The 13,664-nt window shown below is 33.1% G+C and overlaps 3 protein-coding genes across 6 annotated transcripts in view; 2 read left to right on the top strand and 1 right to left on the bottom strand.

Annotated features, from left to right (window-relative positions):
- Positions 1-13,664, top strand: part of LOC127843867 (centriolin-like) — a 176,184-nt gene that overhangs the window by 108,292 nt on the left and 54,228 nt on the right. The gene's annotated exons all lie outside the window — the stretch shown is intronic.
- LOC127843870 (putative nuclease HARBI1) lies at positions 1,177-4,139 on the top strand. Its single transcript, XM_052373755.1, has 4 exons — positions 1,177-1,204; positions 1,481-1,539; positions 1,977-2,158; positions 3,419-4,139. Exons 1-4 carry the CDS (start codon positions 1,192-1,194, stop codon positions 3,636-3,638), a joined length of 474 nt encoding a protein of 157 aa, XP_052229715.1. The 5' UTR covers positions 1,177-1,191; the 3' UTR covers positions 3,639-4,139.
- On the bottom strand, positions 3,779-7,208 carry LOC127843869 (uncharacterized). The gene is made up of 7 exons (XM_052373754.1): positions 7,018-7,208; positions 6,695-6,758; positions 5,698-5,793; positions 4,986-5,061; positions 4,627-4,668; positions 4,190-4,375; positions 3,779-3,948 (listed from the first exon to the last, which is right to left on the bottom strand). The coding sequence occupies exons 1-7, from the start codon at positions 7,191-7,193 to the stop codon at positions 3,779-3,781; spliced, it is 810 nt and encodes a 269-aa protein (XP_052229714.1). The 5' UTR covers positions 7,194-7,208.

The raw sequence follows: 13,664 nt of genomic DNA, 5'->3' as shown, positions 1-13,664 counted from the left end.
TTGCAGCTGTAAACAACAGATTAAATAACATCAGGTAAATTAATTTTTTTATTATTTTTGCACATTAAATGACATTTTTGCATTTGTCATGATATGTCAACACATGACTAACACATTATGAAAATAAAAAGTAAATATCGGTTTGAAAATAAAAAAATGAATTGTTTGAAATTGTGTTATGTGTTAATCTTTAAAGTAACATTACTATTCAAAATCAACGAAGATTTCGTACAATTGTTCGTAAAATAAACTTGACCAATTAAAAACCAGTGTTCCTTATGGCAATTGCCGAAATTTCAACGTCAGATGTGGTCTGGTAAAATAGATGTTTGTAGATACAAAATGCTCGTTTTTATTTTTGTTTTGCATATCTATTCATACGACACATGAACACTTAAATGGTGTTCTTGTGTCGTATGAATAGATATATTCGCGGGAATTAATTGTGGCCACAAATAAATAAAAACGAGCATTTTGTATCTACAAAAATCTATGTAATCATACCACATCTAGCGTTGAAATTTTGGCTATTGCTATAAGGAACACTGATTGTTAAGGTGTTCACTTTATTATATGAAATACTTAACGAAATTTTCGTTGCTTTTGAGCGTTATAGAGACTTTAAATAACACCTTACTGTGTCAGAATCTTTGTCTTATATGAGTTAGCCAGTGTTTTTAAAGTCTTGAAAATAAGCTTTCATTAAAATGTATTTGTCATTTGGACAACTGTTCACTTTGATAATGGATTGGTTTTAGAGAGAATGTTGTGCTAAAACATTTACATTGGCTCTAAAATCAAAGTGCTTCCATCTACAACTTTGAAACTTCATATGTAGATGCACCTTGATGAGTTCTGCACGCCACACCCATTTTTAGGTCAAAGGTCAAGGTCACTGGGAACTTTCAGATAAAAAAATAATCTTGGAAGCTTTCAATTATTCAAAACTGCACCCGCAGCGGAGCGTGGCACCCATTATGCGTTGCTCTTGTATCAATGTATTACTTTTCAGATTTCCAAATGGAGCTGAGTTGGTAAGATGCAAACATGCATTTTACAGAAAGTGCAGACTGCCAAATGTCATTGGTGCAGTGGATGGCACGTTGATCCCCATTTGCACACCAACTGCCAATGAAGAGGCATATGTGTGCAGAAAGGGGTATCATGCACTGAACATCCAAGCAGTGGTTGATGACAAACTCAGGTAATATTATATATTATTTATGAAAATTCAGCAGCATGTGCTTTTACTGAAATATTTCTTATATAATTCTGCAATTTGTGCTTGTTCTCTAAGTGTATGACTTACACTTCAAGTAGTTACCTTAACATTGCGTTTTTAAATAAATTTTGTTGGTATAGCGCATTTGATAAACGGTAGCAGTATACTGTTCTTAGCAAAAGCCGATAAGTTTTCACCTTCTCTTAATTGCATTATATGTTATGTATGATGTGTTTACTTTTAGATTTATTGATGTAGTGGCACGATGGCCCGGGTCCACACATGATGCATCAGTTTTTGACAACTGTGGATTAAAGGTTTGTATTATTTTGTGAGCTCAATGAATTAAATATATTAATCTTAATATTGCTTTGAAAATATTTTAGATTTTTACTTATAAGTGTATATTATTAATGTGTACGAATGGAAAGGCACAACCTGCTAGTTAAAAAAACAAACCTTAACTTATCTCTATCATAAGTATGTAGAGCATTAAAAAAATAATGGTTATTTTGTTTTACTTGATTATTTGCAAACACAAAAATCTCTTTTGATAGCTTTTGTTTCCATAAATGCACCACATTTTTATTTACATGAAATATGATTATGCTGGTCAGCCAAAGGCTTGCTTACGAACAAAAAAATCTGAAATCATTTAATAAAATCTTCAATAGATTAACATAATTCCTGAACTCATTTAATAAAATCCCATGCTTAAGATTATTTAAAAAACATTATAATAAATTTAACACAGGACTATTTGGCTGCGAATGACATTGGACATCTTCTGGGTGACAGCGGTTACCCACTGAGATCATACTTGGTGACTCCGCTGTCCAATCCATCAACACCTGCAGAGGAACGCTTCAATGCTGCATTAGTATCAGGCCATATGGTGGTAGAGAGAACATTTGGTGTTCTCAAGTCTCGATTTAGGTATTTTTACATGAAAACGTTTTGTCTTTTTTATACCATACAGTAGTCACTTTGTCGGTCTGTCTGTTGGTCGGTATGTCCCGAAAAATTGTCCGTGCAATAAAATATTTTTCATTGTGAGATTTTAAAATCAGTTTGAACATTTGTTCACCATTATTAGACGGTTTGTCGCGCGAAAGAATTACGTCGATATACTACCTCAAATATTTTTAATGTCCTTGACATGTTGCTTTTATATTTTGCATACTTCTTTACCAACATGACTTCAAGCTATAAACAAAAGCAGACAAATGTAACAAGAATTTTGTAAGAATTATGTTCACTTTTTTATACTTAAACATTGAAAATTTGGTTAAGTTTTGTGTTTAGGTTCATTTTAATTTGGTTAAGTTTTGTGTTTAGATTCATTTTATTCCTAAAGTACCAAACCTATTGCTTTCATACTTGGAACACTTACTATCTATCATAAGGGGACTGTGCATGCAATGTTATGTAACTCTGACTTGCATTTTGACATAATTATGGTCCCTTCTATACTTAGATAATTGCACATTTGGTTAAGTTTTGTGTTTTGGCACATTTTACTCATAAAGTATCATAGCTTTTTCTTTAAGACTTGGAAAACTCGCTAACTATCATAAGGGGACTGTACAATGCAAGTTGCATATCACTGGTTGACTTTTTAATGGAATTATGTTGTTTTTTGGTCTTTGTCACTTTGAATATTGTATTTAATTTGGTGTATTGATCCATTTTACTTCGTAAGTATCATATATATTGATTTCAAACTTCAAATACTTTATTTCAAATGTACAATATAAAATATTCCTGAACTCAGAATAATCTTTAAAGTACAAATTCTTTAAAAACATAAGCAATCAATATATTTCAATAATGTTCCTCTTCCACTTAGAATATGACTATTTTACCTTGACCTTATTGAATATGAACTATTTCCCCATGATGGCTTACATTATACTGTCAAGCACTCGAATAGTCGAGTGCGCTGTCTTCTGACAGCTCTTGTTGATATTCAGAATAAAGGCTATGTAATGAAGCCAAACATTTCAGTAATTTACATGTATGTTCAAGTAAAGCATATTTATGGTATAGACGTTGCCATGGTTAAATTGGGGTCACAAGGGGGCAAAAATAATAGCTTTGGTGAAACGACCAAAATTATTATTTTAATTCACTGATATTTCTCTATAAACAAACAGAAAGCAAAAAATGTAAATCAACATAAATTGATATTTCCAGATGCCTCCATAAATCAGCTGGTTGTCTACCATTCACCCCAGAAAAGTCTGCTGAAGTGGTCATGGCGTGCATGCGGCTGCACAATTTGTGTGTCTCACGAAATGTGCCACTGCTAGAGGCCATAGAAGTTGAGGCGGGTGATCATGACTTGCCAGTACCAATAGCCGAAAATAGAGATGGTCAAAACAGAAGGAGAGATTTAATAAGACTGTTTGAATAATTTCAAACTTGAATAAATTAAAAATCATGTGTGTCATTGTGCAACAAATTTGATGACAGTAAAAGCAACTGTAAACACAATTATTTGCTTTATTTAAGCATATTTTCAAATGAACTGTTCATTAAACAAACTCAGGCAATTCAATGCTCTGGTAAAAGTTGGTTTTCACTCAACATTTTTATTTTTTTTAGTGTAATTAATGATTCCAATTTATTGCTTATGTCCAATAGAATTGTATTCCTCGCCTTTTCAACCTCTAGCCTTTCTCGCTCAATACTTATGAGTTCAATCCTGTATGATTCATCAGAACCTGTAAATATCACATGTGTTTTATTACTTGCAAATTAGTTAGCAATCACTTCTTTTATATTTGTTACATAAGGTTCACAGTATAAATATTTAATCTCGAAATATTTGTGGTATGTCAGATTGTTTTAAATGTTTTATTGGCATTCATGAATGCTGACATGATTGTATTTATTAATAAATTCAGTTACATGATTTTGAAATTTAATAATTGTTATTTTTAATTAAATATACAAAACACTTGCTTTCATATTTCCTTTTCTGCCCCTGTTCACCCAAAATGGGCTTCTTTCCATGTTCACCAGTAATGGGCTTCGGTCCCTGTTCACCACTAATGGGCTTCTGTCCCTGTTTACAGGTTATGGGCTTATGTTCCTGTTCACCGGTATGTCCAGTCGACACTTCTTCTACTTCATTTTTCTCTTTGATGCCTTGTTTAAAATATAAATACAGTATATTTTTAATAGTTTAATTGATAAGAAAACCGCAATTATTTTATATGAAGGTATGTCTTTGTTGATGTCCTTTAATTTTTATGCCCACCTTTGAAGAAGCGGGGGTATATTGTTTTGCACATGTCGGTCAGTCGGTCCGTCCATCCACCAGATATACATATTGAAAAGTACATTTTAAATCATAGTTTAAGATTGAAATAATTTATTTTATATGTAAACATTCATACATTGTTCAGCATCCTCTGGTGCATCGTCTTCAAATTGCAAAGCTGGAAACGTAAATGTATAGTTAATCTCGCATAAAAAGTAAAACAGGTTGCAAATAAAAGGTATTTTTGAAAGTGAAAGCATACTATGTTATCATGTTAGATTGTTCAAAACATGTACTTGTAAATTAATACCATACAAAAATGTAAACCATGAGTATGAATTTTGCTATATATCTATTATGTCCATGTACTACAATTTGAGTTACTCATTGTTTAAACTTGTACATAACATCATCTTGTACATATTGAATAAGTTACTGTTATATGGATTGTAATTAAATGGTTTATGGTAGTAAAGCAATAAAATGTTTAGTTACCAATTGAGTTCATGAGAAATACATCTCCGTGCTCATTCACTCCAGACATAGAACAGCTTGGGATAACTGTCAGTGTCTGAATTTGAATAAAAAAGGAAGTATATGAATATACATTATTTTATCATATTATTCGGTTGAAACTATGCTCTTACTCTGCCAACACTTCCCTTGTTCACAACATATTTCATTTAAAAAAAACAATTGCCTGTTTTCACTATTTAAATGCAATTTTCTATGCTATGGTGTATCTTCTCACTGAAGTGTATATATACATGTAGTGTATTATTCGTTACACCGTTAGTAACTGACGGTGTATAGGATATCCAACCTCAGTAATTTCATAACATACGAGAGCGAAGCTTAAGTATGGTAGTAAATTACTAAGGGTGTATATCCCATACACTTCAGTTACTAACAGTGTAACGATTATATCACAACTGACTACACGAGTACTCCTTGGGTGTGGGAATTACTCGGTGGTGTATTGAAAAAACTCCATGGGCACATGACCTCTCTACGCCAATCAGATTAGGTCATTTTTGTAGGAGGTGAGATATATTGATCAATATATGAAAAAATACACGCTTAATTTTTACGTTTTACTTGTGTGTGTTCTTTAAAACTACTTTTCACATATAACATCTCATGTAAACAGTTTAATTCTCATGCAACCAAATATGGATATGACTGTTAATCTCCTTTTTATTTTTACCTTTTCTTCCCAAGCATTTAGTTTGCCTGGTGCTGGTCCACCACCAGTGGCACGTCTTTCCTTTGCCATATCTTGTGTTTTTTTCTTTGTCAAAATCTACAACCCAAATCAACTTAATTAATCAGCATCACAAAATGTAATTACAAAGGGATATATTTTGTTTTAAAATATAATTTGATAATTTCTGTTACCCCCTATGTATGCAAAGATTTTTTCCCTTCTTAATTAAGTACAAATGTAGGCGTAAAAGGTACTAACCCAATTAAAAAACATACAAAATTTCCATTTGCCGTTTAAAAATTCCCCAAATGGAAGCGAAATTTCGTCCATTTTGTTCCGAAAGTGCATTTTCTGCAAGTTAACAATTAAAATGAGCTCTGATACTGAACATGTCAAGCCAAAAAAAATGTTATTCTATATTTGAGATGATTTGTGCAATTGATACCAAGCAATTAAAAATACCCATAATACCCAATTGGGAGATTTCACTGCACGAATTTTCCCAATTTAATTTTTTTCACGCAATTTTTTCCTACCGGGTAATTGGTATGGTTCGGGTACTTTTCCCATTTGGGGGGAAAAATCGCTGGTATAAAATATTAGGAGTCAAAATACATAACATATAGGTAAACAAACGTAAATTAACAAATGTTTGCTTATAAATTCATGTTTAAATGACTTAATTGCCTCATATCACTCAAATTCATTGATGATAAAGTTAAAACTTTACAACACACACTCCGGAGACTTTAATTCAATTGCATATTAATTCTTTTTAACAGCAAATTGATGCAAGGCAGATTTTAGCCTAAGTTTAAAATGATGAAAGTTGACATTAAAACGAATGATTACGCATCAATATAAATCCATATTATGTATTTGTCTTCACTGTATGGACAACTGTTGCAAGTCGATTGAATAAATATGGCTAGTGTATAAATAAGTGAACCATTAAAGCAAAACATGATTGAATAATATTAAACAAAAGAATATGCACCTTAACTTCGATCCACTTCCTTTTTGCCTCGACGAGACTTCGCTCCGGACCTACAGCATTAATCCTGCAGAAAACCAAATAAAATGGCATATGCATTATGATATAGAATCTAAACCACATTAAACATGTTAAAACTTTTGACAGCTGAATTGATTGTTGAATTTTATCAATGGTTGGACATTCAAGCTCAGTTAATAGGGTAAATGAAATTAATATTGAAAAAAACATTACAGAAACTATTGATATAATATTAATTAAAATGCACGGTACATCGATATAAAAAACCTTCAACATTTGACAGCTGTCAAACATGACAAACTCACATTTCAATAGTTTCGGCCCAGTACGAATCCTTGTCGGATTCTGACAGCCCTAACTTATGGGCGCCGGTGAGTAGATTATATCCGTCGACACATCGTTCAACAAGGACAGTCGTTTGCTCAACTGTCCAGTTTTTGTTCTTTCGTCTTTTTTCGACGTTAAGCCCACTATCCGCCATATTGTTTACTTCGTCTGCTTGGCAATTGCGCGAAAATTACGTCATACAAATATTTTAGACTGTGTCACTATATTTTCGGTAAACAAACACCATACTTTACGTAGTCCTATTTTATGTAAACGGCTTTTTACGATTTCGTTGATGAAACGGTATTTATGTATAATCGTAAATCGCTTCACAAATATGTATACGTAAATTACGATACCAGAAAAATCGTATATATTGATGAAACGGCCCCCAGATACAGAAATGTTGTATAGATTCATTGTTTCAGTCTCAACCTTCATATCATATTATGAAGCACAAACTCAGTGCACTGAATCATGCATGAATTTCACCCTTTGTCTGGGAAACAGGTTGGAGCATGTGCATAAAGTGTTATTTTTGTTTAACCCATTTATGCCTAGTGGACTCTCCCATCCTTCTATATTGGATCAATTTATTTCCAAAATAAGGGATTTCCAGTATACTTATTTCTATATTTAGAATATTTCTTACAGAAATTCCTTTAAGCAAACAGCGCAGACCCTGATGAGACGCCACATCATGCGGCGTCTCATCTGGGTCTATGCTGTATGCCAAGGCCTTCTTTCTAGACAGTAGGCATAAATGGGTTAAAAGAGACATCCTTTAAATGTAAAATTCCATAAAAGGGGAAAATGTCCCAGATTAGCCTGTGTGGACTGCTGCATAGGCTAATCTGGGACAACACTTTACGCATATGCATCAAGCCCTGTTCATTTAAGCTTTTTTCATTCAGTAACTCATCCTCAGCATTGTTGTCTCACATTTAGTATAAGAAGAAGGTAAGAAACCTAGAATACTCCATCAGATGTCTACATATTAATGTAATCTAATTACCCCACCCAGTAATTCAGCCATGAATGTTTGTATACATGAACCAAAGATAGCGTATATACCTAATGATACAACCTTAAACTTATACAAAATCTTCTTATCAATAATTTGTTTTGAAATAAAAATTGTCATCATTTGTTAGATCTCACAAACATCCAAACCCAGGGGTTTGTGAGCTTTTGTTCTCAGACTCTCGTGGTTAAACAACACTATCGAAATTCAAAAGGTCTCAGTCAACTTTACGCCATTTGCTTAATTCAGTATGTGTGTTAGATCAGAGGAGTAATCACGTGACAAACAACATGGCGACGTCCATGCTGAGGCAGGTATTTTTCGTCGATTTATACCATTATTACTTGTATTATGTTTTCTCATTCCGCTCACTTTCCAGCCATATTAGGAAGAAAGTTACTGGCTTTTATTTCAAAGTAATATTCGCTATATATCTCGACTTTACTCTGCGCAAAATTTCTTAGTGGGATGACCTAATTATGACTCCACTAAGAAAATTTGCACCGAGTAAAGTCAAGATATTAAGCGAATTTAAATACAAAATAAACGCTTATCACCGTTTTACTGATATGGCTGGAAAGTGAGCGTAATTAAAAAATTAAACAGAAGTAATAAAGGGTATAAAACGGCGAAAAATGACTGTCTCGGCATGGACGTCGCCATCTTGACTATCACCTGATTACCCCCTCTGTGGATGTGAAGGGACATATATATAATTCCGCATGCATGTATACCTATTGACATTTAGAAATGCATTCATTCATGGCAGACTATGTGTACACAAGAGAGATCTTTACAGTCCTGCCAACTCTGCTCACTGTGCTGAACACAAGAATACAATAGTACTTTAAAAGTGAAAGAATTTCTATACAAATCTTATTTAAAAAAAACTCCATCAGCAATGGAAGTAAATGTGTTTTTTTCTGCATATTTGTGATAGAAGTTGAGTCTGATTCCTAAAGTTGGCACAAAGTACCTTGTGTTCAAGGGTTGACACAGTTGTGTGAGATGGCAACACTGTATGATAACATTTATATATAAGTGAACGTGAACAAATATCAATGTTAATGATTCAGTCAGTCTTGACTTTTGCCCATTAATTTTGGGATTTCTAATACATTTGTTACCTGTAACAAATGAAAGATGAAAATTAACTGTAAAAGACTTCTTTCGCAAAAGACAGTAACATGTGCAAAAATACATACTGGAAAAGTAAGACTTTTTGTGTGGACTTACTGCTATCAATATCCACAGTATTACAAATATGTAAGACATGTTTGTAGGCCCGTTTAAAAAATGGGGCATATGGGTCTGCTCATTAACTCATAACAGTTTAAATTGTATCATCATCAAACTTTGCCACAGTTTTTGCGGGCTGAAAATCTTGGCCAAGTACAATAGCCAGCCAGATTGCTTGTAGCACTTTTGAATGGCATCATTTCTATGAAGAATCAGAAATTTGACAAATTAGTGTTGTCTTCTCTGTAATTCAAATAGTTAAAATATTTTATTTATCAACCTTGATCAATGTAACCCAGACCTTAAATTAGGCATATTTCGTGACACCAATTTATGACACGGACACTTCAGTACATGCCTGATGTTTGCCCTGCAGAAATGTTGTACTATACAGTTTCTTTAATATCAAAATTAAGCATCATTATTTCTGCATTATTAGAACATTGTTTTTATTCATGCAATTTTATGAAGAATATTCTAACAATATCACACTTTGTATTATTGTTCACATGCAAACCAAGAATGGCTGAATCAATGTATTTGTTGGGTTTGCCTCTTGACTGACATCTTTGTGGAACTCAATGTTGAACAGGTTTACAATATTATAACAATTATAATATTGAATATTTAACATAATAACACGTGACAAAAAGGAGAAATATCAAATTATGAATAATCCTTTCTTGAAAAAGTACTGTTCGTTTAATTTGGAGGTGATGGAAGTCAAGCGGCAAATCTTGACTGTGGCATGCACTTGTGTAACTTTTTCTTTGTGGTAGCACCTTATGTAACATGACTGTGTTTTCATGTGATATTTTGTTAATTTCTGTGTCAGTACATGGAGAAGGTATTTATGTACCAAAGTGGGATGAAGTTTGCTGCTTTGGATTTGCTGAGGATTTGATAATGTCTCATTACAAACTGAACATTCATTGTAGAAATCTCAACTGCCCAAGAATTGTAACACAATTCATTTTAATGCGGCCATGAAATGGGAGGCATTAAGCATGGCACTTGTCAGTCTGTCGTTATGTATGTCCATCAAAAGCTGGTGTTTATAACTCAACTGGGTGGATCTCCCCAAACAGTTCACAATGTAATGATCTTAAGTTTCCTGGGAGATGAGTGGCAGAATTATGGACCTTTATTTGTTTTTCCATTGTGGAATATTGTGGAATTGTTATTTTCAACTATTCTTTAACTATGTGGTGGATCTCCCTCAAAGTGTTACTGTTGAAGGACCTTAATAGTAATTTGAATATAAATAAAGAGTTTTGGCAGAATTATGGCACTTTCTTCTGTTTTTTTCCAGTGCAGAATATTTATGCAAAAGTTTTTGTTTTCAACTCCTTTTTAAATGCTTCGAAGATTTTGCTCAAACGCTCACAGCTGAATAACCTGAAGGTGATGACAATTGTTTGAATGAACATTAGCTGCTCTTTTGGCATTATTATGACCCCTGTCAGTTTTTAATGTAATGTATATTTTATTAAATAATGGCATTTTTAGTGTTTTTTTCCAGTTTTTAGAAAGCACAACATGTGTAGCTGGGGGATCAGAGTCACTGACACATCTAGTTTAACTTAATTCAAATGACATCTCTTGAACTGTAAGATCAATCATCCCATAATTTTACAGGAATTTGTCTTGGCCACCCCTATTTTAATGCTATTCAAACCATTCCAGTCCGTTGTATATGTAGGCCTTAAAATATATTTTAAAAATTAAAGTAAAAAACAACACTTTCCTCTGAAACACAAAAGCTCAGAGGTTTAGTATTTGGTTCATTTGTAGGTAACATCATTTTGTGATCCTCTACAAAGGTTGTTTAAATTATGCAACTGGAGTCACATTCAAAATTTAATATAAATTATATAATTAAAATAACTTTTTTCTCTGTAACCACAAGGTGTGAACTTGTTATTTAACATCTTAAAGTGGGTATCCACACATTTTGTTGAAATTCTGTCCCTGGGCTATGACTTGATACATCCTTTGGGTCGCATGGTTAATTTAAATTTAAATTAGCCAAATAACTTGATTTTTTTCTCTATATATATACACATGTAGAACATTAATAAGGTGGGTAGTCTGGGGCAATGATTGCCCTCTTGTTTTTTCTCTCTCAATTTAGTGTTACATCAAAAAGGATAGTTAAAAATGTTTTACCTGCAGCCACATTTGGAACCAGAATTGTGAAACAAAATATCTTAAAACTTTTTATTTTGAAAACCTTTTGTAACTTTATGTTTTAAAACATGAACTTGCATCACACAAAGAGTTGTCAACATATTAAAGCATGTTCCCCTCAGACTATTCAAGTCAGAAATAAAGTAAAAATGCTTATGCTTATGTTAATAATTTTATGCAGTTTGGTCAGTTAGTGGATTTTGTAACATCACATTTTATTAATATGTAAAAACATGGCGCGATTTGTTGTGAATTAACACTTAAATATTAAAACACAGTATTATGTGAATTTGGAATAAGACATCAAACTGGGAATGGACCTCATTTTGGTGATTTTCTCAAACAAAACTATTCATTTCATGATCTGAATTTATTTTTGAAATATTTTATCTATACTTACAGCTTAATAAGCAATTTTCCATGACTTTTTCATTTACAGTGATTGTATTTTTATCCTTTTACTGTATTTTTAAACTGTGTTCATGCGCCGCATGGACACAGTTTTATTATGCTCCCCGAAATATTTTTGGTGGAGCATATAGTTGCCAGTTTGTAGTTCCGTACTTCCGTCCTTCCGTCACACTTTTGTTACCGTTTCTCATAGCGCCTTCAATACTTTACTGATCTCTTTCATATTTGGCATGTAGGTACCTTGCATGGACCTCTACCTTTTGATGAGGTTTGAGATCACTGGGTTCAAGGTCAAGGTCACCGTGGCTAATAATAGATTTTCTGTCACGCTCTTGTTACAGTTTCTCATAGGGCCTTCAATACTTTACCGATCTCTTTCATATTTGGCATGTAGGTACCTTGCATGGACCTCTACCTTTTGATGAGGTTTGAGGTCACTGGGTTCTAGGTCAAGGTCACCGAGGCTAATAATAGATTTTCCGTCACGCTTTTGTTACAGTTTCTAATAGGGCCTTCAATACTTTACCGATGTCTTTCATATTTGGCATGTAGGTACCTTGCATGGACCTCTACCTTTTGATGAGGTTTGAGGTCACTGGGTTTAAGGTCAAGGTCACCGAGGCTAATAATAGATTTACCGTCATGCTTTTGTTACTTTACCGATCTCTTTCATATTTGGCATGTAGGTACCTTCCATGGACCTCTACCTTTTGATGAGGTTTGATTTCACTAGGCTCAAGGTCACCAAGGCTAATAATAGATTTTCCATCACGCTTTTCCTACAGTTTCTCATAGGGCCTTCAATACATTACCGATCTCTTTCATATTTGGCATGTAGGTACCTTGCATGAGCCTCTACCTTTTTATGAGGTTTGAGGTCACTGGGGTCAAGGTCACCAAGGCTAATAAAAGATTATTTTAGGTGGTTATTAACACATAGATTGACAAAGCGCATCATCAGGGAGCATCCATCAGTTTCACTGATATTCTTGTTTTATGAGGATTTAAAAAATAATCAATAAAAAATCCAGTTTTGTAGTAAGATCAATTTAAATGATGCTATTATATATGCAAGTATTTATTTTAATTATAATATGTCAAACTAAATAAATACAACATGTAAAACTGCATATTATGCACTGTTGAAAAAACACAATTTATTCCCAAATTGATGTCTTTTTCCAACTTCACATAATACTGTGTTTTAATTACTAAAAGACCTGTACTGAAAGTGTTGGTTAATATTTAAATCCATTGTACTTCTTATTGATTGAATTCAGGTTACCCCCTCAATAAATCTTTTGCTATTTACACAAAATCTTGGAAAAAAATATGATGACTTGGATGTCAACACACTATACATTAGGACATGTGTATGTTAAAACTTCAAAAATATTGTATAGTTAAAACCTTTGTCCCGAGGCTAGGTATTAAGGTCACACTTAGGTCAAAGTTCATAATTGGTCACAATGTACTTCAAGTTTGCAATACATGGTATATGTTCACACTTATAATGCAATCAAACGTTTTTTCTATTAATGTATGATGATTTCTTTCTTATTCCAATATTGATAAATCAGTCTCTCTTTTGTTTATTTATGCTGTTGGTTCCTGGTACTGATTGACACATCTTCTGTAGTTTATGGTGTGTAACCTTATTTATTGCATGCTTAGATGACTGTGGTTACATATTTTATCAGTCCTTTCAAATGTTATCTTTACCTTTATAATAATTTGTTCAGTGCCATATTGGTTCAAAAC

This window comes from Dreissena polymorpha, chromosome 9 (assembly GCF_020536995.1).
Source record: "Dreissena polymorpha isolate Duluth1 chromosome 9, UMN_Dpol_1.0, whole genome shotgun sequence".
Classification (NCBI taxonomy): Eukaryota; Metazoa; Mollusca; class Bivalvia; order Myida; family Dreissenidae; genus Dreissena; species Dreissena polymorpha.
The sequence above is the reverse complement of the archived record's forward strand: the minus strand, read 5'-3'. Positions and strand labels throughout refer to the sequence as shown.